The sequence below is a fragment of the Carlito syrichta genome, unplaced genomic scaffold (assembly GCF_000164805.1).
Source record: "Carlito syrichta isolate Samal-C Ts95f unplaced genomic scaffold, Tarsius_syrichta-2.0.1 Scaffold302419, whole genome shotgun sequence".
Lineage (NCBI taxonomy): Eukaryota > Metazoa > Chordata > Mammalia > Primates > Tarsiidae > Carlito > Carlito syrichta.
The window spans coordinates 52,827-78,076 of NW_007246515.1; the positions used below are offsets into that span (position 1 = coordinate 52,827).

The window sequence follows — 25,250 nt, forward strand, 5'->3', positions numbered from 1 at the left end:
CAGCCCAGTTGAATTACACCTTGAAGATGATACTTGGTTTGGTAAATAGTAGCTTTGTTTTCTGTCTGCCCCATTTAAACGTTAAATAATGAGGTCAGGCACAGTGGCTCAACTCTGTAATCCCAGTACTTTGGGCGGCCGAGGCAAGAAGATTGCCTGAGCCCAGGGATTAAAGACCGGCCTGGACAACTTGGCGAGACCTTGTCTCTATAATAAATCAAAAAATTAGCCAGGTGTGATAGTGCACACCTGTAGTTCCAGCTACTTGGAAGACTGAGGTGGAAGGATCGCCTGAGCCTAGCAGGTCAAGGCTTCAGTGGCCGTGAGTGTGCCACTGCACTTTAGCCTGGGCGACAGAGTGCAACTCCAACTCAAAAAAAAAAAAGTTAAGTAATGCTAAAAGACACTCTACTCCCATCCTCAAAGGCAATTACTTTTCATTCTTTCAGCTGTTTCTTTTGCTATTTACTTGTTATTTCTTCTAATAATGTGTAATACTTCTGGAGATGCTTCCGTTTTAGATATTATCTGTTCTTTTCTGTTAAATAACAGTCTTAAGACTCTACAGCCCTTGTGTCCTCCCTTTCTCTCCCATTATGGTTGTATCACAGGTTTTAGTTAAATTCATATTCTATGTAAATAGAGCCATGAAGTATACTTTGTCTAATTCTGAGTTCATAATTGTGTCCATTTTCACTTGCTTTATTTTTCATTTAATTTATGGCTATGTTTTTTAATAGTCCAAAAACAGTTTTCCACATAATTAGACTTTTCAAATAATCTTAGTTAGATTTTTTTTTTTTTAGTCTGAATCTCACTGTTGGCCAGGCTGGAGTGCAATGATGTGCTTACGGCCCACCGCAGCCTCAACCTGCTGAACTCAGGCATTGATTTTTTTTTTTTTTTAAACCACAGATACATCTTCCTGTCTTCTCCGGTTGGATAACTTTCTCTCTCAGCTTACTACATATTTATTCTGGGAATTTATTTTACTTGGTCATACTTGCCATTGTTCTCCAGTATTAGATCCCTTGTTCTCTCTTCAGGTTACTCCTTTTTGTGTGTGAAGCAGTTTTTTAATAGTTTTCTCAAGAGAAGATAAATGGAAAATTTGAGACCTCCCATGTCTCCTACTCTGCTCCATATATGTTGATAATTTGAATCAAGGACATTCTTTAGAGTCCATCCTGTGTCCCATATGTTTGTTTAAAATTGTATCTCCATTCAGAGACTTGGGGCAGAATAGGAATCCAGTGGCACTGGTAACACTGGGAATATCCTTCCAGCAGGGAATTTCCAACAGGAGTTAGCAGGGCTCCCCATCTTCTGGCCTCATCCCCATACCAACACGAATCTTCTCAGTTACTACAGACAGCTGCTTTGGGGCCTGTGTTGCCTGAAGTGTCATCTGATGCTACTGCTGGGCTGCTGGTTTTCATGCCTGTGGAGAGAGCATGCTGGGTTTTCTCATGTTGAAATGATGTATGCTATATTCACCTTTAAATTTGAAAATGATAACACGTTTTATAACACTGTACATAGGTGTGCTGGGAAAGACTAAAGTGGACCATGTATTTTGAGTACTTTCTTTTTTTTTTGTTTGAGTTGGAGTCTCACTCTGTCGACCAGACTGGAGTGCAGTGGCCGCTCCCGGCCCCCACAGCCTCCACCTGCTGGGCTCCGGCGATCCTTCCGCCTCAGCCTTCCAAGTAGCTGGAACTACAGGTGTACACTACCGCGCCCGGCTATTTTTTTTTTTATTTATTGTAGAGATGAGGTCTCGCCAAGTTGCCCAGGCGAGTCTCGAACTCGCGGGCTCAAGCATTTCACTCACCTCAGCCTCCCAAAGTACGAGATTACAGGCTGAGCCACCAAGCCCGGCTGCTTGAGTACTTTCAAAAAAGGCTAGTGTGTGATAAGTCTTTATTAGAACTTCTATGTGAATCTTCCAGAGATTTCTTTAAAGTATAGAGGATAGACTGACATAGAGGTCTGTCTCTACTTATTCTTCACAATATCCCCAAAATATATTAATAATATTTTTTTTCAAAATTTCACTGATGTAATATGAATAAATCTTTAGTTTGATTATTGAATCTTTTGCCTGTTTAATCACCTCTGTTGTCTAACATTGAACATTTATTAAATGCTTTGTGCCTCATGCTTTTTAAATAGGTGAATCCTCCAAAAACATCTTATGAGATTAGATTCTATTGGTATACCCGTTTCACAGATGAAATAAAGAGGCTTAGGAGAAAAAGTAACTTGCTCATGGTAGTATCTTAGAGACGTTAATTTGCTTGCTTTGGTCACATGGCATTTTAGTGACCAAGCTAGAGTTTTAACCTAGTCTGATTCAATGCTTAACTTCTTTTTTTGTTTGTTTGTTTTTTGTTTGAGTTGGAATCTCACTCTGTCGCCCAGGCTGGAGTGCAGTGGCACGTTCCAGGCCACCACAACCTTGACCTGCTGGACTCCAGCGATCCTTCCGCCTCAACCTTCCAAGTAGCCAGAAGGACAAGTGCGCACTACCACACCCAGCTAATTTTTTTTGATTTATTGTAGATACGAGGTCTTGCCACGTTGTCTGTGCTGGTCTCGAACCTGCAGGCTCAGGCAATCCGTTTGCCTCGGCCTCCCAAAGTGCTGGGATTATAGACTGAGTAAACGAGCTGGCCTCAATGCTTAACTTCTAAGTCATACCACCTACCATATGATAGATTTTTATTACCCTGATTTTGGTTGTTCTTTGACTATCTTAAAAATGCTAGTTTCTCATTCTTCCAAGTCTGCATTATGGATGAATTTTTGAGGTTCACATAATTAGAAAAAATTTTTTTATACTTTAGAAAACATTGTTTGTGGCTGGGTATAGTGGCTCACGCCTCTAATCTTGTACTTTGAGAGGCCGAGGTGAGAGGATTGCCTGAGCCCTTGGGTTCAAGACCAGCCTGGACAACTTGGCGAGACCTCATCTCTACAATAAATCAAAAATTAGCCAGGCATTGTGGCGTGTGCCTGTAGTTCCAGCTACTTGGAAGGCTGAGGTGGAAGGATCACCTGAGTCCAGCGGGTCAAGTCTGCAGTGGCTGGACACATGGCACAGCCCTCTAGCCTGGGTGACAAAATGAGACTCCAACTCAAAAAATAAATAAGTAAATAAATAAATAAAATATTGTACACTGAAAAGTATTCTAATCTAGTTGACTGTAGATAAATCTAAATTTTGCTAAATAATTCTCTGTTTTAGCCGGGCTCGGTGGCTCAGTCTGTAATCCCAGCGCTTTGGGAGGCTGAAGTGAGTGGATTGCCTGAGCCCGTGGGTTCGAGACCCGCCTGGGTAAGTTGGCGAGACCTCATCTCTACAATAAATCAAAAAATGAGCCGGGTGTGGTAGCGTGCGCCTGTAGTTCCAGCTACTTGGAAGGCTGAGGCAGAAGGATCGCCGGAGCCCAGCAGGTCGAGGCTGCGGTGGCCAGGAGCAGCCCCTGCACTCCTGTCTGGGCGACAGAGTGAGACTCAACTAAAAAAAAAAAAAATTCTCTGTTTCCTTTCCAAGTTTGTGATTTCTAATTTCATAATTGTTCAAGGATTGTGTGGACATCAGGAAGTTGAAGTTAAATATGTGGATTTTGGTAATACTGCAAAAATAACACTCAAAGAGCTGCGTAAAATAACGGATGAGTTTCTGAATCCCCCAGAGAAGGTAATCTACCTATTATGAACCTAGGGTTAGAATATTAGCACAAATATAGAAATATTTTTAGAAGTTATTTTCACTATAGAAATGTTCTGTTAACCACCATTTTTGTCTGTAAATAGTTTCTGATACATGAACCATAGACAAATGTTGCTAGGGTTACTGTTGAAGAAATAATGTATATCTTGACAAATAAGGATTAATTATAAGCATTACTAATATTTGTATATTTGTGTCTTAATAAGTACTTACTGACCTGCAGCTTTGAATATATCATTTTGAGATATTGTAAATTGTAGTCAGAGTTTCATGTTCATGGTATATCGAGTGAAAAAAGCTCATCTCAGAAGTACTTTTACTGGGATCCCATTTATGTCTAAGTATCTATAATATATGTGTACAATAGAAAAGATGGAGAGGATCTGTAGAGAACTTTACCTTGCTTATCTCTGGAGAGGACAGCAAGAAGAGACTTTATTTCCTAATTTATATACTCCTGTGGTATTGATTAAGCTACATTTTTTACTTTAAGAAATGTGTAAGCTGGGCTCGGTGGCTCAGCCTGTAATCCTGCGCCTTGGGAGGCTGAGGTGAGTGGATTGCCTGAGCCTGCGGGTTCGAGACCCGCCTGGGCCACTTGGCGAGACCTCATCTCTACAATAAATCAAAAAATTAAGCCGGGCTCAGTGGCTCAGCCTGTAATCCCGCGCCTTTGGGAGGCTGAGGTGAGTGGATTGCGATGAGCCCGCGGGTTCAAGACCCGCCTGGGCAGCGCAACCTCGTCTACAATAAATCAAAAAATCAGCCAGGCGTGGTAGCGCATGCCTGTAATTCCGGCTACTTGGAAGGCTGAGGCGAAAGGATCACCAGAGCCCAGCAGGTCGAGGCTGCGGTGGCCGGGAGCGGCCACTGCACTCCAGTCTGGGCGACAGAGTGAGACTCCAACTCAAAAAAAAAATAAAATTAGCTGGGCGTGGTAGCGCATGCCTGAAGTTCCAGCTACTTGGAAGGCTGAGGCGGAAGGATCGCCAGAGCCCAGCAGCTCGAGGCTGCGGTGTCCGGAGCGGCCACTGCACTCCAGTCTGGGCAATAGAGTGAGACTCCAACTCAAAAAAAAAAAAGAAATGTGTAGTATAGAAAAAACTTAAAAATATAGATGAGCAAAAAGAAGGGAATAATTCAGAATCATTGTTCAGTGTTTTTGGCATATACACTTCCACAATTCTTCTGTGTTTTTAACAATTATAGGAACAGCCTATAAATAGCCCTATAACGTGCTTTTCACAATTAACGTATTGTGTCTGTTAATATAGCTTAGTGAGTGCTTGTTATTCCAGTATATAAATGTGCAACAATTCATTCAGCCAAACACTCTGTTGATTCTAATTATTTGTATTTATAAAGTACTTTTGTAGACATTTTCACACATTTCTTTCTAAATACGTATAAAATTCAAGCAGAAAGGTTAGGGGGGTTTTTTGGATTTTTTTGAGCCAGAGTTTCACTCTGTTGCCCAGGCTGGAGTGCAGTGGCACGCTCACGGCCACTGTAGCCTCGACTTGCTTGTGCTCAGGCGATCCTTCCTCCTCAGTCTTCCAAGTAGCTGGAACTACAGGCACACACCACCATGCCCAGCAAATTGTTTGATTTATTGTAGAGTCGTGCTCTCACCAAGTTGCCCAGACTGGTCTTGAATGCCTGGGCTCAGGCAATCTTCTCACCTCCGCCTCTCAAATTGCTGGGATTACAAGCATGAGACACTGTGCCCGGTTAAAAGATTAGTTTTGTACAGACTTACATAAAACTTTAATCCTAAAGTAACTAGAAATTAAGCTTATTTTTTTAATGGTGCAATTTTTGTTTGACACAGGCAATTAAATGTAAGCTGGCCCATATTGAGCCACGTGAAAGGACAATGCAGTGGTCAAAAGAGGCTAAAGAAAAATTTGAAGAAAAGACTCAAGATAAATTTATAACATGTTCGGTTATCAGTAAGACCGTTTTGTTTTTACTTGTTATGTAATCACATAATTTTAAATAAGAATAGTATGATTATGTAACATTTGTCAAATCTTAGGATACATTCAAGGTGCCATCAGTAGCAGTAAAAGATAAGATTTGTTGAGAATTAGGTACAATGGAATTATATCTTCTGTAGACTCTAGAGTCCAAAGTCAGCACATGGGACAAAAATTTCCATAAAAAATCAAGTCACGCTTGACATGGCCCCATGAAAGGCCCTACAGGTAGGAATTAGCTGCTTTTATTTGTTTGCATTTTACTGGATTTCCTTCCCTGTCCTTAATGTAGTGGATGCTAGGGATTAACTTCCAGAAAAGTAAGGTGAGGTGGGATGTGATCGGTAAAGAGATTTTGTTTGTTGTTTTTTGTTTTATTTGGCTTAGCTGAATTAACTGTAGGCTCTTAGCAGATTTTGGAAAAAGTTATTCCTTTTTTGAAATAGGGTCCAAAAGCACAGTCCATGATTTTGTAATATAACAAATTCTGAAAATCAAAAATATAAGAGCAAAGTCTGTCCTGAATCGGTATGAGGTTACATATAGTCTTTACCTCCTTCAGGGTGAATAGTAGTATATCCCACTTTGAGACGACGATGTGTGTTTGTGAGCTGCTGCTCAGTCTCTGCTGGGGCATTGCACATATGATGCATATCATGTAACTTTTCTCAATTGGAAGAATTCTGAATTCTGAAGTATGAGTTTTGGATAGAGGAGTTGGGAATCTGGTGTTTATTTGATATTTTGACCTGTTCCAACGCTATAGCAAGCACTGGCTGTGGTGGACTGAATGAGTACTAGTGCAGGATACATAAGCCCACGTTTAGTGTTGATATAGGACTTCCAAAGGTCGTTTTTTTTTTCACTTTTATCACACTGTCATTGAATGAACCCAACCATCATGAGATTATTAGTCTGTTTTCCATGAGGAAATTGATTAGACATGAACAAAGTCACAACCTAAAAATGATAGTGTATCTCTGATGACTTACTCACTTTGAAACAAGAAGTTCTGAAGAAAGTGTCATGAAAAAGGAATGTGATTATACAAATTGCATACTATTCTATGGAATGTTATGTCTGGCTTCTCAGATGAAGCGCGAAGTACAGCCATTTTAGTCAGTCGCCACTTTGGCCTCTGTGACTGCTTTCCAGCTTTTCTTTTGGCATCGTGTTCTGCTGGTTCTCAGCACCTCCCTTGGATATGCTTCTGTGGACAGCCCCTCAAGACCCAAGATTACATGCTTGTAATCGTCTTCTCTCTTTCTCACTTAGTGATTTGTTACATCAGTAACATCTAAACCTAGTTGTACCACAGTTATTAACCTAGATGAGTTGAAGTGAGGTGTGCCAGAGGCCCCGCCCAACCAGAGCTGCCTTTCCCTATCCCCTTACTGCGGTAAGGTTGAGAGTTCAGGACCTTCACAACAGAGTGAAGGACTGCAGATGAATGGGAGCGCCACTCTACTTCTTTTGGATGGAGAATAGTGTAGGGAGGGTGATGAAGGTGTGCAGAACACAGGGACTGGCCCTGTTGTAATAAAGAACTTCAAGAAACCACATAACTGAAGTTCACACAAGAGATGGAAAAGCAGGGAGATCAACATTTATTAATCTAAAGCCTTTTGTTTCTAGATAATTTATTTGGGCCATTGAAAAGTAGCCGCAAATGAGTTCTTCAACTCCTGAAAAAAAAGCTTTATAATATGTGTTCTTATAACTGGGTGTTATAGACTGTTACTGCTATTAATGGTTATCTTTTTATGTATAATCATCATTCTGAATAGCAGCTACCAGCTACTGTTTTGGAAAGGTATAGGTATACACTGATCTCAGTGAATATTTAAGAGATGTTTTCTTTAAAAAAAATCCTCTCTTTATCATGTATTCAGATACTAAGCAAGTATACATATACCATATATAAGTAAATAGACAAGAGATATAAACTTTGTCCTAAGTTAACTCCCAGTCTAGTTTAAGAAATAGATCTGATAAACAAAAGAGCTAAAGGTTAGATGGTTTGCCTTAAAAAACATGAGAACAGGAAAAAATTCCTATTAATTGGGGTTCTAGACTGAGTGTTTGTTGTTTTAAGCTCTGTGCCATTTCTGTAAAAGCCATAAGCCTTTACAGATAGTCAGTGGCCTGAACTAACTTTCATTCACATTTGTCCTCCTGGAACTTGGTTGAATTCCACTTCTTCAATAAACATATGTTAATTTATCTATTTTTACTCTAAAAGCTTTAAATTTATTTTGATTCAGTCTAGAACAAACAGCATACAATAACCTAAAATAAAATGTTCACTAATTTGTGTATGCTGTAGATAATATTGAGAATTTATTTATATCTGCAAAATGATACTTTAAGTCCTAGGGGAGACTATGATGTTATTCAGCAAGAAATCTCATATCTGCAAAATGAATTAGATTTCCAATTTTATTTAATTTTCTTTTATTTTTTTTTTTGGAGATGGGATCTTACTCTTTCACCCAGGCTGGAGTACAGTGGTGTAATTATAGCTCACTGCAGCCTTAAACTCCTGGGCTCAAGCAATCCTTCTGCCATAGCCTCCCAAGTAGCTACAATTTTTAAATTGTAGCCTTATTTAATGTATTTTGCAACATATCTGCTTCTTCCTCCAAACTAGTCTTAATGGTTTTACAGAAATTCTGGAAGATAATGTGCTCTCAGTTGAACTTTTTGATTCCTGTGGTGCTCCTGGAATCACTGCTATTAGTATTAATGACCAGCTAGTCAAAGAGGGCCTAGCATCTTATGAAGTCGGGTAAGTAGACATATAAACCTTCACTTTTAGTTCACATGTAACATTTTAATTGAAAGAAGGGAAATTGGCATATTACTCCCCACTACATATCTGCTTATGCTGTAGACCTGGGAATTTTCCTTGTTCCTGGGTCAGGAAAAATAATGAAAATAATTAGAGTCATTAGTCTAATGAGGAGTAGAGTGGCTTTTCCCTCCATCTCTAAGGAACCCGGAAACTGAGAGAAAGGCTTCTAGAGATGAAGGGCACTTCTAAGAAAAGAAGACTGGCATCTTATTTCTAAGGGAACATCTGTTTTGGTGCCCCCATGCCTGGGTGAGAAGGAAGCTGGCAAGAGAAATGTCAGGATAGATAATAAGCATGGTAGTCAGGCAGTCTAGATTCCCATTTGTAGAAATGTGAATTTTTCTGGGTTCAAGTGAATATTTTGAATAGGTACAGACTTGAACCACTGTACTGATACCCAGAACAGGCTGGTGGTTGGGGTGACCCAAGAGCAGAGTGGAGTGGGGACAGGCAGGCTGTTCTGAGATCAAGACAAGGAATTCTTCTATAGTAGGGCTTATGCATTGGGGGTGGCCCCTGGAAGTCTTCTGAATAATTCCCCCGCATAGTCTTCAAGAAAGCCAGTACGTGGGTAGCACCCACACATGCTGCCGCCGTAAGCCAGAGAAACAGTGGCTCCTGTGGACTCCTATAGTATGAGCCGTCTGTGGACATCTTCTCTGCATGCACTACATGAAGAGCTAGTTGCAGGAGAGGGAGGGAAAGAAATGAGAGTAAACATTCAAACTGTGTTGACAATCTTTTTAAAGTCAGGGTTATTGAGGTATAACTTATATATGGTAAAAAAAAAAAAATGAACCCTTTTTAGGTGCACAGTTAAATGAATGTTGACAAACATATAGAGTCATGTAACTATCATCACACTCAAGCTATAGACCTGAGCAACTACAAATGTAAATATTTTGTATACTACTCTTTTTTGTTAACTTTCATTATTTTTCAGATATACCCCCAAAGATCATTCTAAAAATAATATTGAAGTATGGGATCCTTCTCCAGAAGAAATTATTTCATACGAAGTAAACAACTTAACACTTATGTCTGCAAAAACTGTATCTAATGAGAATTTCCAGACACTTTATAATAAGGAACTGCCTGTGCATATCTGTAATGTAATATCTCCTGAGAAGATTTATGTCCAGTGGTTATTAACAGAAAACTTACTTAATAGGTATGATATATAAGGAAAACATTGCACATTTTATTCTTTCTATATTTTTGTTTCAAGGATCTCAAAGTCATAAATGTAGAATTTTAAAAGCCAGATTATTTTAACTAATCTCTAAACTAGTTGGAAGTTATGAATAAGAGTGTCCTCTTGTTTATTTTCACTGTATTTAGAATTTATTCATTCCACAAATACTTACCGAACACCTACCATACTATAGTCAGTATTCTAGGTGTTGGCAGTATAGTGGCCAAAACACAGACAAGTCTTTGCTAAGTTCTAGTAGAGGGAGAGACAGTGAACAGATAGCATGTTTAGAGTGGCTGATGCTAAGTGCAATAGGGAAAAAATAAATCTTTGGAGAAGGAAGGCAATTTTAGGAGGGCCAGAGTGGCATAGCCATAGTGACACTTGAAACAGGCCCTGAAAGAGGAGAGGGATTTAGCACGTGAGTGCTTGAGGGAGGGGAACCTCAGGCAGAGGGAAGAGCTAGGTCAGAGGCTAAGATGGAGATTTGTGTGGTACTTTCAAGGAATAAATAAGGTGTCCAGGTGGCTGAAGTGGCACGAGCAAAGGGGATAGTAGAAAATATGTGATCAGTGAATTGTTTATCATAAGAAAGAGTGTGGAAAGTTAAATATTATTTATCTTCATATAGTTTGGAAGAAAAGATGATCGCTGCTTATGAAAACTCAAAATGGGAACCTATTAAGTGGGAAACTGATATGCACTGTGCTGTTAAGATCCGAGATAAAAATCAGTGGCGAAGAGGCCAGATCATCAAAATGGTTACAGATACACTGGTAGAGGTAAATTGCAGAATTAAAAATATCATTGTGAAGGTGAATGTAGTTTGTATTTTTTTCTAGAGTTATTTTACCCAGTTTTTATTATGATTTTCAGTTTGCAAAAAGAAAAAAATTTTAAGTGTTGTCTTTCCCTAGACTTAAAGTTACTGTTTTTTTAGGTCTTGCTGTATGATGTGGGTGTTGAACTAGTAGTGAATATTGACTGTTTAAGAGAACTTCAAGAAAATCTAAAGACAATGGGAAGACTATCATTGGAATGCTCTCTTGTTGACATCAGGTAGTTTTTAGTTGAGCAATATTCTCATTATTGAATATAATTATTTTAAATATTTTGGATGGGTTTGTGACAGTTTTTTTATTTTTATTTTTTATTTATTTGTTTATTTATTTTTAGGTTTTTTGTTTTGTTTTTTTTTTTAGTTGGAGTCTCACTCCATCGCCCAGACTGGAGAGCAGTGGTATGCTCATGGGCACCCCAGCATCAACCTGCTGGGCTCTGGCGATCCTTTCGCCTCAGCCTTCCAAGTAGCTGGAACTACAGGCGTGCGCTATTACAATTAGCCCGGCTAATTTTTTTTAATTTATTTTAGAGACGAGGTCTCGCCAAGTTGCCCGGGCTGGTCTCGAGCCCACGGGCTCAGGCAATCCACTTGCCTCGGCCTCCCAAAGTGCTAGGATTACGGACTGAGCCACTGAGCCTGGCTTTGTGTCAGTTTTAATTTTGCTAAGGTGCTGTGAAATTTTCCTAAAATCTAGTTATACTAGGGTTTTAAGAAGAAGGAAAGATAAAAATTTGGAACACATAAATTTAGTGGCATTAAGAAATAGAGATAGGTGAGTATGAAAGGTATCTAGATAGAATACAAACTGTTGAATATAAAAAACTTTGAGAAACAACAAAGGCTGTCTTTCATTGTACCTGACTGGAGCCATCGCATCTGTAATGATACAGGTGGGCAGTGCAGTCACAAGTTACAATATATAGGTACTGATATTTCCACTGGTGTTTCCATCTATTGCATTTATGTTCTTTTTTATTTCACAAATTTAGAATTGCATGGAAAGCTAAAAAATGTAAATTACCAAAAAGAATGAATTGTAGAGAATTGTGGGAAAATGGAAGAATCTTTTTTTGTTTTTTGTTTGTTTTTGTGGAGTTGGGTTTTGCAATCCTTCCAGCTTGGCCTCACAAAGAACTGGAATTACAGGCGTGAGCCACCATGCCTAACCCAGAATTCCACTACAAAAACAGAGCAACTTGAACAGCAAAACTAAAGACTACACGGTCAATATATACAACAAAAGTAGGTGACAAGTCACCCCTAGGAGCCCCTAGATATGAGCAGATTTGGCACACCAGGAACCAGGACCCTGATGGTACCAGCATTTGTGGGGAGGACTCAGGGCACGCTATTTGAGACATTAGGGAATATGATGAGGACATAACACAGTGAGTGTGTATCTAATTGATGTGTTAAACATGTACAATGACTCAAAAGTACTTATAACATACCTACTTTCTAGGGGTCCTCATTGTAGCTGCAGAACAAATATACATCAATAAGTTAGCATGTAATATAAGCCCTAATTAGAATAAAGTGATGAACAGTGGCTATGAAAAATGGAGAGGAAAATTGTGAAAATAATAAAATAAATCCATGTTGAGCTCTCACTACATATTTTGGTGGCTGATACTATGAGTGTGTGTATATGTAATGTTTCTTGTATATTTCACTATCCCATGCTATTGGTCATAAAGCAAGTTGTCATTTTGTCTTAGACCAACTGGTGGGAGTGACAAGTGGACAGCAACAGCTTGTGACTGTCTTTCATTGTACCTGACTGGAGCCATCGCATCTGTAATGATACAGGTGGGCAGTGCAGTCACAAGTTACAATATATAGGTACTGATATTTCCACTGGTGTTTCCATCTATTGCATTTATGTTCTTTTTTGTTGAAAAAGTAACAGCAAATGATTTGGATTTTGTTGCATATTTTATTGGTTTATTTCAAGGTATAATACCTGTTCAATAATAGATGTACCACAAATGATTATATGAATGAGTGAAAATATTTCTAAAGTAATATTCTTTTTTTTTCAGTCGGAGTCTCACTCTGTTGCCCAGGCTGAAATGCAGTGGTGCAGTCACAGCTCACCACAACCTTGACCTCCTGGGCTTAGGTTATCCTTCCACCTCAGCCTTCTGAGCAGCTGGGACTACAGGTGCACCAGCACATTCAGCTCATTTTTTAATTTTTTTGTAGAGATGACGTCTCACTATGTTGCCTGGGCTGGTCTCAAACTTCTGGACTGACTCAAGCAATCCTCCCAGCTCAGCTTCCCAAAGTGCTGAGATAACAGGCATGAGCCACCGCACCCAACCTTTAGAGTAATATTCTTGAGTTTGTAATTTGTTAAAAATATAACGTGTATGCTAGAGTTTATTTCTAAAGCCAATTGGTATTCTTTTGCTAAACTGGAAGATTAGTTTCTAGTTAAATCATATTAACTGCGTGTCCCAAAGTTTGTGTGTGGGTGGATTTGAAAAGAGGCATGTATTTTCAGAACATTTAAAAAATTATTGTCCTGTGATATAAAAGCAGCTAAGAGGTAAATATTCTTTGTTTTCTTTACTTTTTTCTAATTTACACACATTTTATTTCATTAATGATTTGAATTTTCTTGTAGAATTGAATTTTAATGTTACTTTGTCCTTTCTGTATGAATTTTCTTCATTTTTATAATTTTCATATGAAACAGAATGTATACTCTGTAGTTCTTTTGCTTTTTGTAGGGGAAAAAAGGCACGCTTGGAAAATATATTTTGATTTTGTAATTTGCAGAGAGTTTAGGGAAATAGAGAAACTTAACTGGTGGTGTGTTCTCTACCTCACCACTGTGGGATTGAAAATAAAATTTTGGGTTTGCTTCTTATTTTGTTTTTGGTAAACTTTACCTTGACAGTGGGGGTCTTTCTGGTATATTTTACACACACAAAAAGCTGGTTCCTGTTGACTCTCTTCCATGCTGTTTTCTTTCTCTTTTTGGGGGGGAGGTCAGAGTCTCACTCTGTCGCCCAGGCTGGAATGCGGTGGCACACTCACGGCCACCCCAGCGTTGGCCTGCTCGCCTCCTGCAGTCCTTCCGCCTCAGCCTTCCAAGTAGCCAGAACTACAGTCATGTGCTACCAAGCCTGGCTAATTTTTTATGTATTGCAGAGACAGGTTCTCGCCAAGTTGCCCGGGCTGGTCTCAAACCTGCTGGCTCAGGCAATCCACTTGCCCCAGCCTCCCAAAGTGCTGGGATTACAAACTGAGCCACCGAGCCCAGCCCCTTGCTGTTTTCTCTCTGATATATGCAGATATCAATATAACTTTACTCAGTTGGGAAATTCTTTTTCTTGCTTAGAAAAATGTACATTGTTGATACATTTGCATTTTTTTGCCTCATATTTACTCTGCTCTTAAATCACTGCAGGAAAACAACACGACGTGGCCACTACCTGTGAAAATCTTCTGCAGAGATGAAAAAGGAGAGCGTGTTGATGTTTCTAAATATTTGATTAAAAAGGGTTTGGCTTTGAGAGAAAGGAGGTATAAACCTAAACATTTTTACATCAGTCTGTGCTGGATGCCTGTGTAGATCTTTCTGTGTGTGTGCTTTCAGACCTCAGCTGCATGTCATTTGCTCTGAAAGGTTTGTGTGCTAACCTGTGGAGTCAGCTCAGAAGCCAGCCCCTTCAGAATTGTTCATTTCTTTATTCAGGCCCATCAGCTTTTCACACTCCAGCCCCCTACTGACATGTTTGCTTTCATACTTTCCTCTTTTCTTTGAAATTTATGCTGTAAACCCAAGAAACAGAACAGTAATGACTACCAGATCCAAGCCCTTTGGCATTCTTTGCTTAGACAGAAATGTTTAAGCTTTGTTTTAGGATTTCGGATGAGTATATTTCAAAGTGTATTTATGAGAAACAAGAATATGTAGCAAAATCAATAATTCAAAGATCCTTTCAGGTACTGAGTGTGGGGTTTAGGTACTTGTGATCAGGAGACAGGATCAGGATGTTGGCGTAGCGCTAGCTTACTCTCTCCTCTCTCTCTAGAGACTCAGATGTATGTTGGAATTGCATAGCCACTTTGTATCACACACGGCTAGATCTCCTTAGAGGTAGTTGCCTTATTTGCACCAGACCCCCATCCCTGATGAAAGAGAGTGAAAAATCAGCAATGAAGGGAGACATGAGGTAGTTGGCTAAGTGTGGTAGATGCTACCTGAGCTGCCAGGCATTAGATGAAGCTAGGGACCACATCTTCACTCCCACGTGTGGCTCTTTTGGGTTCATTGTCTTTAGGCTAAAGCAGTTCCTCGATAAAAGAAATGTTGAAATTGATAATGCTAGGCAAGTTAATACTACTGATATTACCACCAGTTGTGATGTTCTTTAATGTTTTTGTAGACTAAAACTACTAGCTATTTTAAGGCAGAAGCAGAGGGGATTTGGGGGTTACTTGAGGAATTAGGTAGCTGATAAAAGCCGGTTTCCTTTTAAAAGTATGGAAAATCAGAAGAAACAAAAACCTATGATTCTGCTAAAACATAACCAATGTTAATATTTCCTTCTAGTAATTTTTTTCTTTTCTTTTGAGTAGGAGTCTCACTCTCGCCCAGGCTGGAGTGCAGTGGCATGCTCACAGCCACCGTAGCCTTGGCCCTCTGGATCAGGTGATCCTTCCACTTCAGCTTTCCAAGTAGCTGGAACTACAGGCGCGTGCCACCCTGCCCGGCTAAATTTTTTATTTATTATAAAGATGAAGTCTTGCTAAGTTGCCCAGGCTAGTGTTAAACCCCTGAACTCAGGCAGTCCTCCTACCTCCGGTTCCCAAAGTGCTGGGATTGCAGACATGAGCCACCACACCTAACTCCTTCTAGTATTTTTTTTTTGTGCAATACACCTACTTTTTTCTAATTGTAAGGGAATAACTTGAAGTAGAAAATTCAGTAAATATAGCATATTTGCACTAACAACTAATAGCTGAGTACTACCCTTTTTTAAAAAAAAGACATATGCCATTTGTATTACTTTATGAATGCTATTAATAGGTTGCTAGATGAATACGGTCTATCTGTGGACCAAGTTAAAATCAACTTGAAGGTGTTGTATTTTCCAGTAACATTTTACTCATTGTACAGTACTTGGGATATACTTATTATGAGATTTTAAGAGAGAATAGTATATAAAGAGAGATAGCATGCCAAAAAAAGGTATACGCATTTTAAGAAAGGGAAAACTGTATTAAAATTGTAATACTCAATATAAACTGATAACAGAAGATGAATGCAAGTCACATTTGACTTCTGCATTTACAAGAGGTGCTCAAAGTGGTTACCACATCCACATCCAGGCACTTCTGATTACAGCTAACTAAAAGTAATACATAGATAACATCTCTTAAAATACATTTTTTTGGCACCTCTGGTCTGAGGATAGTAATTTAAAACCTTTAAATGAAATTATGTTTCTCTTTCCTCATCAGTCTCATTTATAATTCAAAATAATTTTCATTATAACATAAATTATGCTAATTTTCATGTAACAAATTAGACAAGTATGTCCTAGACTAAAGCAAATATTTTCTTTAAATTTCAAATATAATTAAAGGGTTACTTTTTTATTGCTTTCCCCAGAATTTTATGTTTGCTTATGTTTGGATATGTTCTTTTTTGGATGTTACAGAATTAATAAATTACCCAACAGCCATTCATTATCTGAGAAGTCTCTGGAACAAGAAGTCTCCCTGGAGCAAGAAGATTCAATAGATACTAAGTGTATTAAAATGAACTTGAACCCTGACAGAAAAACTGCTGACATAATCAGTGAACACAGGGTATCTGAATTTAAGGAGAAAATTCCAGAACCAAGAACCACTGGATGCTATAAACCACCAGCTATTCCTAACACGAAAGTATTTGAGGCAATAGTCAGCTGCATTGGTGATGATGGAACTATATTTGTAATACCTAAACTGTCAGGTAAGATCTTCTGTGTCAGTAAAAGTAGACCTAGCTCCAGTTGTCCAGTAGATAGACATGGATTGAAATGCCTCGGGCAAGTAATTAACCCTTTTGAGCTTCTTTTTCATAGGGTTGTAAGGAAGGTTAAATGATTTCATACAATGCATGTGAAGTGCTTTTAACAATGCTTAGCACATAAAGATCCTCAATGAAGTTTTTTCATTATTATCCTAACATAGCAAGCAGTGTTGTGTATTATAATTATGTGAGTGTGTTCTCAGTATAAAAAGAAATAAATTTAAGGCAGATTGAACAGCCTTCCTGAATAAGTCAGGTCAAATGTGTATATATTTTCCAAATTAACATTTACTGAGTTGGCATGAAACTTAAGAATATACCAAGCTCCAAAACGAAGTGACCCCACACCCTGAGAGGTGAACACATGCCAAAGAGGACGTTGATCCCAGAGTGGGTTCATCTCTATATACCTTGAACATCACCTTTGATAGTGACACAAAGTTTAAGAAGAGGGAAATAAAGCCCAAGGTCACTTCACTCAAAGTGGGAAATCTAGCAGGAAACCCTCGCTTGGAGATGGCGTCCCAGAGGATCACTCACACAGGTCAGCATGCTGGCTCACTAAAAATGACAAAAAACTGCTCAAATGAATGTTTTATGTGTTTATAAAATGTTATAAATGTGAAGGCATTTAAATAAAAATATGAAGATGAGTATCCCAGGATGAGAAACAGCATCACCTGAGCTATATTGTAGAAGACCTGTGAACCCCGCTTGAGTGTGTCCTGTTCTTACCACCCAGGACATGACTCACTTCCTAGCATCTACTATTATCATTTCTGGTGTAGAAGGCCTGTGGGCCCTGCTTGAGTATGTCCTGCTCTCACTGCCCAGGACACAGCCCACTTCCTGTATCTACCATTATCATTTCCTATGTAGAAGGCCTACAACCCCTGCTCAAATATATCCTGCTCTCACCACCCAGGACACGACCAGCTTTCTGCATCTACCATTATTGTTTCCAATGTAGAAAGCCCATGAGCCCCACTCAAGCGTGTACCACTCCCACTGCCCAGGATGTGGCCAGCTTCCTGCATTTGCCATTATGATTTCCTTTGTAGATCGTAAACAACAAAAATGTATACTTTTTTGTGACTTGGCATCAAAATGTTTGAGATTTATATGCCTTGATGAATCTAACTATATTTCATTTTTATGAATTAATAGTAGTCCAGTGAATTATTATATATCTATCTAGTCTGTTGATGGATATGAATGCTTCTAAAGTTTTTTGCAATTACAAAAATACTGCTGTGAATGTTCTTGTACCTGTTTCTTGGAACACACAAGCAAAATTTTTCTAGGGGACCAATCCAGTGAGCAGACTTGGTGGATTATTTAGGATTGTATATGATTACCTCTTCTAGGTAATATCAAATTGTTTTTCAAAGTGGTTTGTAACAATTTATACTCAGCACTAGCAGTGCAGTGAGAATTTTCATTACTTCCCATCCTTACTAACACTTGGTATTGTCAGATTAATATTTGCCAATCTAGTGGGCATGAAACCATCTCTCACCATGGCTTTAATTTGCATTTGCTTGATTAGTTATGGGATTGAACATCTTTCGTTCTGTTTGAGTCCTTAGTATTCTCACATTTATGGAATGTCCCTGTTTTTTGTTCATTTTCCATTAAGTCATTACTTTCTGATTCTTAGTTCTTAATATATCCTCAATCTTGTCTGGGTTTTATGTGTTGCAGATATCATCTCTCAGTTTCTCACTTGTCTTCTTCTCAGTGTCTTTTTGAGGTTTCTGATTAACAGAAACCTCATTTTAATGCCATTTTTATGCCATTTTATCCGTTTTCTTGTTTTGGTATCTCATATTAAAATCCTTTCTTACTCAGAGATCAGGAAGGTGTTTCATTATATGATCTTGTAAAAAAATGTTTATAATTTTGTTATTTATGTTAAGTCTTTGAACCATCCTGGAGTTGACTTTTTGGTAGATGTAGAGAAGAGATTGAATTTCACTTTTTATAGGTTTAATCAGTTGTTCCAGACCATCTACCTAATATTTCACTCATTTCTCACTGATCTGTAGTGCCTCCTTTGTCAAAGATTAGTGTTGCATATGTATGGTAGTTGTTTCTGAACTTTCTCTTCTGTTTTATCTCTCTGTTTGGCTGTCCCTGCCCCAGCACCACAATTTTTCCCTAACCTAGCCTATCCTGCTTGTAACGTGTATATACCTTACTTGTTCTCTATATCACTTGAAGTCCATGGGAGCCAGTTGCCCCTGGTTCTTCTTTAGGTACACGTTGGCTCCAAGCCGTGTGTTTTCTCACCATACCCTGTTGTTTCTACGGGACACACTGTGTGCAACATGTTGTGGGAGGCAGAGTTAGGCTAGGGGAAGGAAAACTTTTTTGAGAAACACCATGGCTTTGAAATATGGATAGATATAGATGTGAAAAAAAGTGATAAACCTTTTTAGAGTTAGAAACTTTAGCATAGAAAAAGGAAATAACTCACACAAAGATAGGAATAAATAAAATAATAAAATAAAGGGGTCCGGTGGGCTGGAAGAATAGGAGAATGGAGTTTAGTAAGAATAAAGGAGTCTGGATAGGCTGGCAGAAAGTCACTGGGGTCTTAGCCTCATGATATGTCCAAGCTGCCACCCAGGACTTTCCCTCCTCCTCCACCATGGCAGTATGTTTGTGCATTTATAAACCTTGGGATCCTTGAGAATGTAACAATCCTGGAGCTCAAGTGGCAGAATTTAGGACTTAGAGGCTCCACAGTGAGCAGACATCCTGGGTTCTCCAGCCCAGAGGGAGGAGGAACAGCATGGTTCCGAAAGGCTACAGAGGCCCCTCTCAGACCAGGACCAGCACAGACGACTGGCCTCCCTTCATGGTGGCCCAGCGGGGGACAGTTCCAGCTGTGTAAGGCCTAGCACTCTTACAAGTTCAGAGGTTCTCTCAGGAAAAAGAACACAGAAGTCTAATTACTTAGAATGAGAAATGACAATATGTGGGTGGTGCTTGAGGATTCTGAGAATCTTCATGTCCTTCCTGAGGCCTCCTTCCAGAGGCCTCTTGACTACAGCCTGGGCCAGCAGAACACCCTGGGATGTCCACCTGTGCACAAGGGTGTGGTAGCTATGAGTCCACTGAAGTTTCTCTCTCATCTGTTGATCCCTAAATACATTCTTTAATTTGAAAGACAGAATAAACCTGTGCAATTGGCTGTTCCAGGAGAAGCGAACAATGTTTGAGACCTGTAATCATAGTACTTCACCCAGAAGCTTTGCTTGACATATGTAAATAGTCATTGCTCAAACTGGTGGGCTCTTGTGTGCCAGGCAGTGTGCTAGACACTCTACATCTTGTCCTGCTGCAATGCTGATGATGCAGGTAGGTGCTATTGTACTCAATCTGCAGAAGAGTCAATTGAGGCTTGTGGAGGTAGGGGACTACCCCCGATCACACAGAGAAAGCAGTAGGACTGGGATGGGAACTATTTCAGAGCTTGCTATCAAGAGTATATATTTATTGTGAAAATAATGGACTAGTTAGCAGTAAAAGTAAAATTTTTAATTTATAATCCCAGCATCATACTGTAGAGCAGCACATAGCTTGTGTTCTGTTTTACTTAATTGTGCTGTCAAGCATCTCAAATTGGTAATTCTTTGATATTAGGCTCTCTGGCATGTGTTCAGAGCTCTTTATGATGTTTACACTCTCAAAATATGATCAAAGATCAAAATAACTATTTGTATTCTGTTAGTGGTATGTTTGAAACACAGATTTTATGAAAATTCTATTGTGGGACTGATTTTTAATTCCATATATTACCTAAGTGATGAAGTTTTATTAAAGATTGACTGTGACTTATTGACAATTGATAGGGAATTCTTTTCTAAATGCTTTCTATCTTTAATAATTTTTTTCAGAATCTGAGCTTGTAAAAATGATGAATGAAATTCAGAGTAATTTAAAATGCCTTGGTCTTTTGGAGCCTTATTTCTGGAAAAAGGGAGAAGCCTGTGCTGTAAGAGGATCTGACACGCTGTGGTACCGTGGCCGGGTGATGGAAGTTGGAGGCAGCACCATCAGGGTGAGTCTGGTCTTCTCTGAGGGTTGTTCTAGTGCTAAATGAGAGAACATGCGAGCACTTGACTAAAACATCTCTTGATGAATTTAATTGTATAGAAAGATGAGTCAATTACATTATACTTTTATTTGTAATAAGAATTTTTCTCAGCCGGGCTTGGTGGCTCAGCCTGTCATCCCGCGCCTTTGGGAGGCTGAGGTGAGTGGATTGCCTGAGCCCGCAGGTTCGAGACCCGTCTGGGCAGCGAGACCTCATCTCTACAATAAATCAAAAAATCAGCCGGGCGTGGTAGCGCATTCCTGTAATTCTGGCTACTTGGAAGGCTGAGGTGGAAGGATCGCCGGAGCCCAGCAGGTCGAGGCTGCAGTGACTGGAAGTGGCCACTGCACTCCAGTCTGGGTGACAGAGTGAGATTACAACTCAAAAATAAATAAATAAATAAATAATAATTTTTTTTTTTTTTTTAAGAATTTTTCTTTTTAACTAACCGGAATAACCAAAAAATATTTCCAGGGAGGGATTTGATGGACTGCTTAATGGATGGACCATTTCTTAGTAATTGGTAGCCCAGTTTGCACACACAGTGAAAACAACAACTTATTTTCCAATATGTCATGTATCTTCTTAACAAATTTGTCTGTGACCCTCAGGGTAAGGGCTAATTTACCTTTCTAGAATGATGAGGTAGCACTCAAGTTTCAAAAGTAGCTACATGCTTTGAAAAAATGTATATATAAGAATACTGATGAAAAATACCTCCATTTACATTGAATTTACTAAGTAAAGCGATGAAATTGATGAAGTACTTCATCATATATTCAACACTTGAAAACTTTAATGGGTGGAGAGCTGAGAAGAAATACTGTGTAGGAAAGTCTTTTGTTTCTACCTGGACAAGAGTTACTTTCTGGTTGGTTTTTCAACTTTCTTCATATATGTGCATTCATATTTTATAATTTGTTGACAACTATTCTAGACATAGATGCATATTTCATTTTATTAATAAGAAAATTTAAATTTAGGTTCAGTGATCTGCCCCGGTCACCCTGTCAGTGGGTGGTGATGCTGGAATTGATATCCACGCATCTGATTCCTAAACTTCCCAGTCTATGTCTTGTGCTTTTTCTGCTCAACAGCACACTTTTAATGGTTTTAATAGAAGTAAAATGGTTTAAGATTTTGGATGAGTACTTAAGCATCTGTATACTTACAGATTCATGTGTTTATATGCACAGGGTCACTTTTCACATACATTTGAGTTGTTCGGGTAACTCCTACCCTTTTTTCCTTTAATGCAATGGTAAACTGAAATTCAGTTTTCATTAAGTTATCGCACTTTATGAACTTTATGTTTATGGAATTCAAGTAAATAAGATGATGAGCTTTTAAAAATTTTTCTCATGCTATCTAAATATCTGCTTATTTTAACTTTTTTAAAGGTACTTTGATAATTAGCACCTTTTATTTTTTTCCTGTGGTCATTTCTCATTTCAGATGAGATCAGTGCATTCTGGGTGGTATAGCCATAGACTGATTTCACATTTCAAGTGTACATATAAAGAGTTTTAGTGAGTTTTTTGTTTCTTAACCTGTTATCTTTCAAAGTTTATTCTGTGATTTTATATCAAGAAATAAACTTTTTATGATACCATACTCACCCTCACTGTGTGTGACATATTCAGATATATTTTGTTCAGTTCTATTTTATTTTTTTAAATATGGATTACTAAAAAAAGCCTAATTGAGCAGTGTTATGTTCATGTCATTATATTCAGGCAGAAGAAATAACTTATTGGCATTCCTTATTCTTAAGACAATTTGGAATTTGAATTATCAAAATTAACAGAGCATTTTTTTTTGAGTTGGAGTCTCACCGTCACCCCGGCTAGAGTGCAGTGGCATACTCACGGCCACCACAGCCTCTACCTGCTGGGCTCAGACAATCCACCTCAGCTTTCCCAGCAGCTGGAACCACAGGCATGTGCCACCAAACCCTCCTAATTGTTTTATTCATTGCAGAGACAAGGTCTTGCCAAATTGCCAAGGCTGGTCTCAAACTCCTGGATTCAGTCAGTCTTCTCGCCTCTTCCTCCCAAAGTGCTGGGATTATAGGCATAAGCCACCTAGCTAATACAGCTTTTTTTTTTTTTGAGTTGGAGTCTCACTCTGTCGCCCATACTGGAGTGCAGTGGCCGCTCCTGGCCACTGCAGCCTCTACCTGCTGGGCTCCGGTGATCCTTTAGCCTCAGCCTTCCAAGAAGCTGGAACTACAGGCGCACGCTACCATGCCTGGCTAATTTTTTTGATTTATTGTAGAGATGAGGTCTCACCTGCCCAGGTGGGTCTCGAACCCGCGGGCTCAGGCATTCCATTCACCTCAGCCTCCCAAAGGCACGGGATTACAGGCTGAGCCACTGAGCCCGGCTAACAAAGCATTTTTAAAAGGGGCTGCTCTTGAGGAATATGTAAATCTAATAAAATCCAACGTTTAAAAAATGATTTTATTTATAGGTTACATGTAAGAATACCTTTTAAAAACAAGGTTTGATACAGTATGGGATGAGGGAATAAATACAGTGTTGCTTTTTTCTGGAAATTTTTCAAGTCCAAATTTAATTATCTTTTCAGTATGTCTTTTTTTAATACCAGGAAATGCCTTCTGTCCCCTAACTTTTGGTAATTTTAACTATAAATTTTATTTGGCCTGTTTCAGGTTCAATATTTAGACCATGGGTTCACTGAAAAGATTCCACAGTGCCATCTTTACCCTGTTTTGCTATATCCTGATACACCCCAGTTTTGTATTCCTTGCCAACTTTATAACACCATACCTGTGAGTATATAATAATTTGTGATATGTTTAATTTTAAATATTGTTTTTATTAATAATTTTTTAGAAATGTGAATGTAAAATAAAATCCTCTTTAATTGCAACATAAAAATAATAAAATACCTACAACTAGGTTTAATAAGACAGCTAAAGGACCTTTAATGGAAAAAACTGCAAGATTATACTGAAGGGTATAAAACATCTGAATAAATAAAGAGATGTGTTCATAAATGGGAAAGTGTAAGATTATAAAAATTTATCCAATTAAATTATACCAGATTTGAAACTGGAAGTCAGATAAAAGAGTGGGGTTTTTTGTTTTGTTTTGTTTTTTTGAAGACAGGATCTCGCTTTGTCACCCAGGCTGGAATCCAGTAGCACAATCATATCTCACTGCATCCTTGACCTTCTGGGTTCAAGTGATCCACCTGCCTCAGCCTCCTGAGTAGCTGGGCCTACAGGGATGTAACACCACTCTTGGCGGATTTTTTTTTCATTTTTTGTAGAAACAGGATCTTGCTATGTTGCCCAGCCTGGTCTCTAACTCCTGGTCTCCAGTGATTCTCCCATCTTGACTTCCCAAAGTGTTGGGATTACAGGTGTGAGCCACCATGCCCAGCTAAAAGTGACTTATTAATTCTCTTGCTGCATAATAAAGTTAAGACTTAGTGGTTTAAAACAACAACAAACTTTCATTATCTCATACAATTTCTATGGCTCAGGGAGGGGGAGTAGCTTAACTAGATGGTTTTGACAAGAGGTCCCTTGTGATACTGCAGTCAAGATTACACCAGAAGTGCAGTCATCTGAAGGGGGTCGACTGGGGACAAGATACCCTTCATGGCTCACTCATGTTGCTGCTGGCAGGATGCCTCACTTCCTTGCCAGAGAACCTCTGAACACATAGCAACAACAGCAGTGGCTCCTTAATGAATGTGTATTGTAGGCCTTGAACAAGCAAGGCATCTGGCATTTTGGTCTTTTTTTTTTTTTTTTTTGAGTTGGAGTCTCACTCGGTCGCCCACACTGGAGTGCAGTGGCCACTCCCGACCACCGCAGCCTCGACCTGCTGGGCTCCAGCGATCCTTCCGCCTCAGCCTTCCAAGTAACCGGAATTACAGGCATGCGCTACCATGCCCAGCTGATTTTTTGATTTATTGTAGAGATGAGGTCTCGCCACCCAGGCGAGTCTCGAACCCGCAGGCTCAGGCAATCCATTCACCTCAGCCTCCCAAGGCTTGGGATTACAGGGTGAGCCACCAAGCCCGGCTGGTCTTTTTTAAAATGTTAAATGTTTTGTTTTTAATGTAGAAGAAGTGTGTGTGTGTGTGTGTGTGTGTGTGTGTGTGTGTGTGTGTGTGTTTTGTTTTGTTGTTGTTTTAGTCAGTGTCTCATTCTGTTGCCCAGGCATGATCATGACTCACCACAGCCTTGAATTCCTAGGCTCAAACAGTCCTCCCACCTCAGCCTCTCAAGTAGCTGGGACTACAGGTGCATGCCACCACGTCCAGCTAATATTTTGCTTTTTTTTTTTTTTTTGGTAGAGATGAGGTCTCGCTATGTTGTCCAGGCTGGTCTCAAACTCCTGTGCTCGAGCAGTCCTCCCTTCTTAGTCTCCCAAAGTGCTGGGATTACAGGTATGAGGCAACATGCCCAGCTGGTTTATATATATATATATATTTTTTTTTTTTTTTTTGAGTTGGAGTCTC

The 25,250-nt window shown here is 39.2% G+C and overlaps 1 protein-coding gene across 1 annotated transcript in view; it reads left to right on the forward strand.

The window, feature by feature from the left end:
- Window positions 1–25,250, forward strand: part of RNF17 (ring finger protein 17) — a gene marked incomplete at its 5' end in the record, with an annotated part of 96,872 nt that overhangs the window by 50,199 nt on the left and 21,423 nt on the right. The window contains 11 exons of the mRNA XM_008056623.2: window positions 3,591–3,706; window positions 5,571–5,691; window positions 8,386–8,506; window positions 9,516–9,743; window positions 10,399–10,549; window positions 10,708–10,826; window positions 12,330–12,420; window positions 14,030–14,145; window positions 16,290–16,585; window positions 20,551–20,714; window positions 23,425–23,544. Coding sequence (XP_008054814.2) covers window positions 3,591–3,706; window positions 5,571–5,691; window positions 8,386–8,506; window positions 9,516–9,743; window positions 10,399–10,549; window positions 10,708–10,826; window positions 12,330–12,420; window positions 14,030–14,145; window positions 16,290–16,585; window positions 20,551–20,714; window positions 23,425–23,544 — 1,643 coding nt within the window. The remainder of the gene's footprint in view (window positions 1–3,590; window positions 3,707–5,570; window positions 5,692–8,385; window positions 8,507–9,515; window positions 9,744–10,398; window positions 10,550–10,707; window positions 10,827–12,329; window positions 12,421–14,029; window positions 14,146–16,289; window positions 16,586–20,550; window positions 20,715–23,424; window positions 23,545–25,250) is intronic.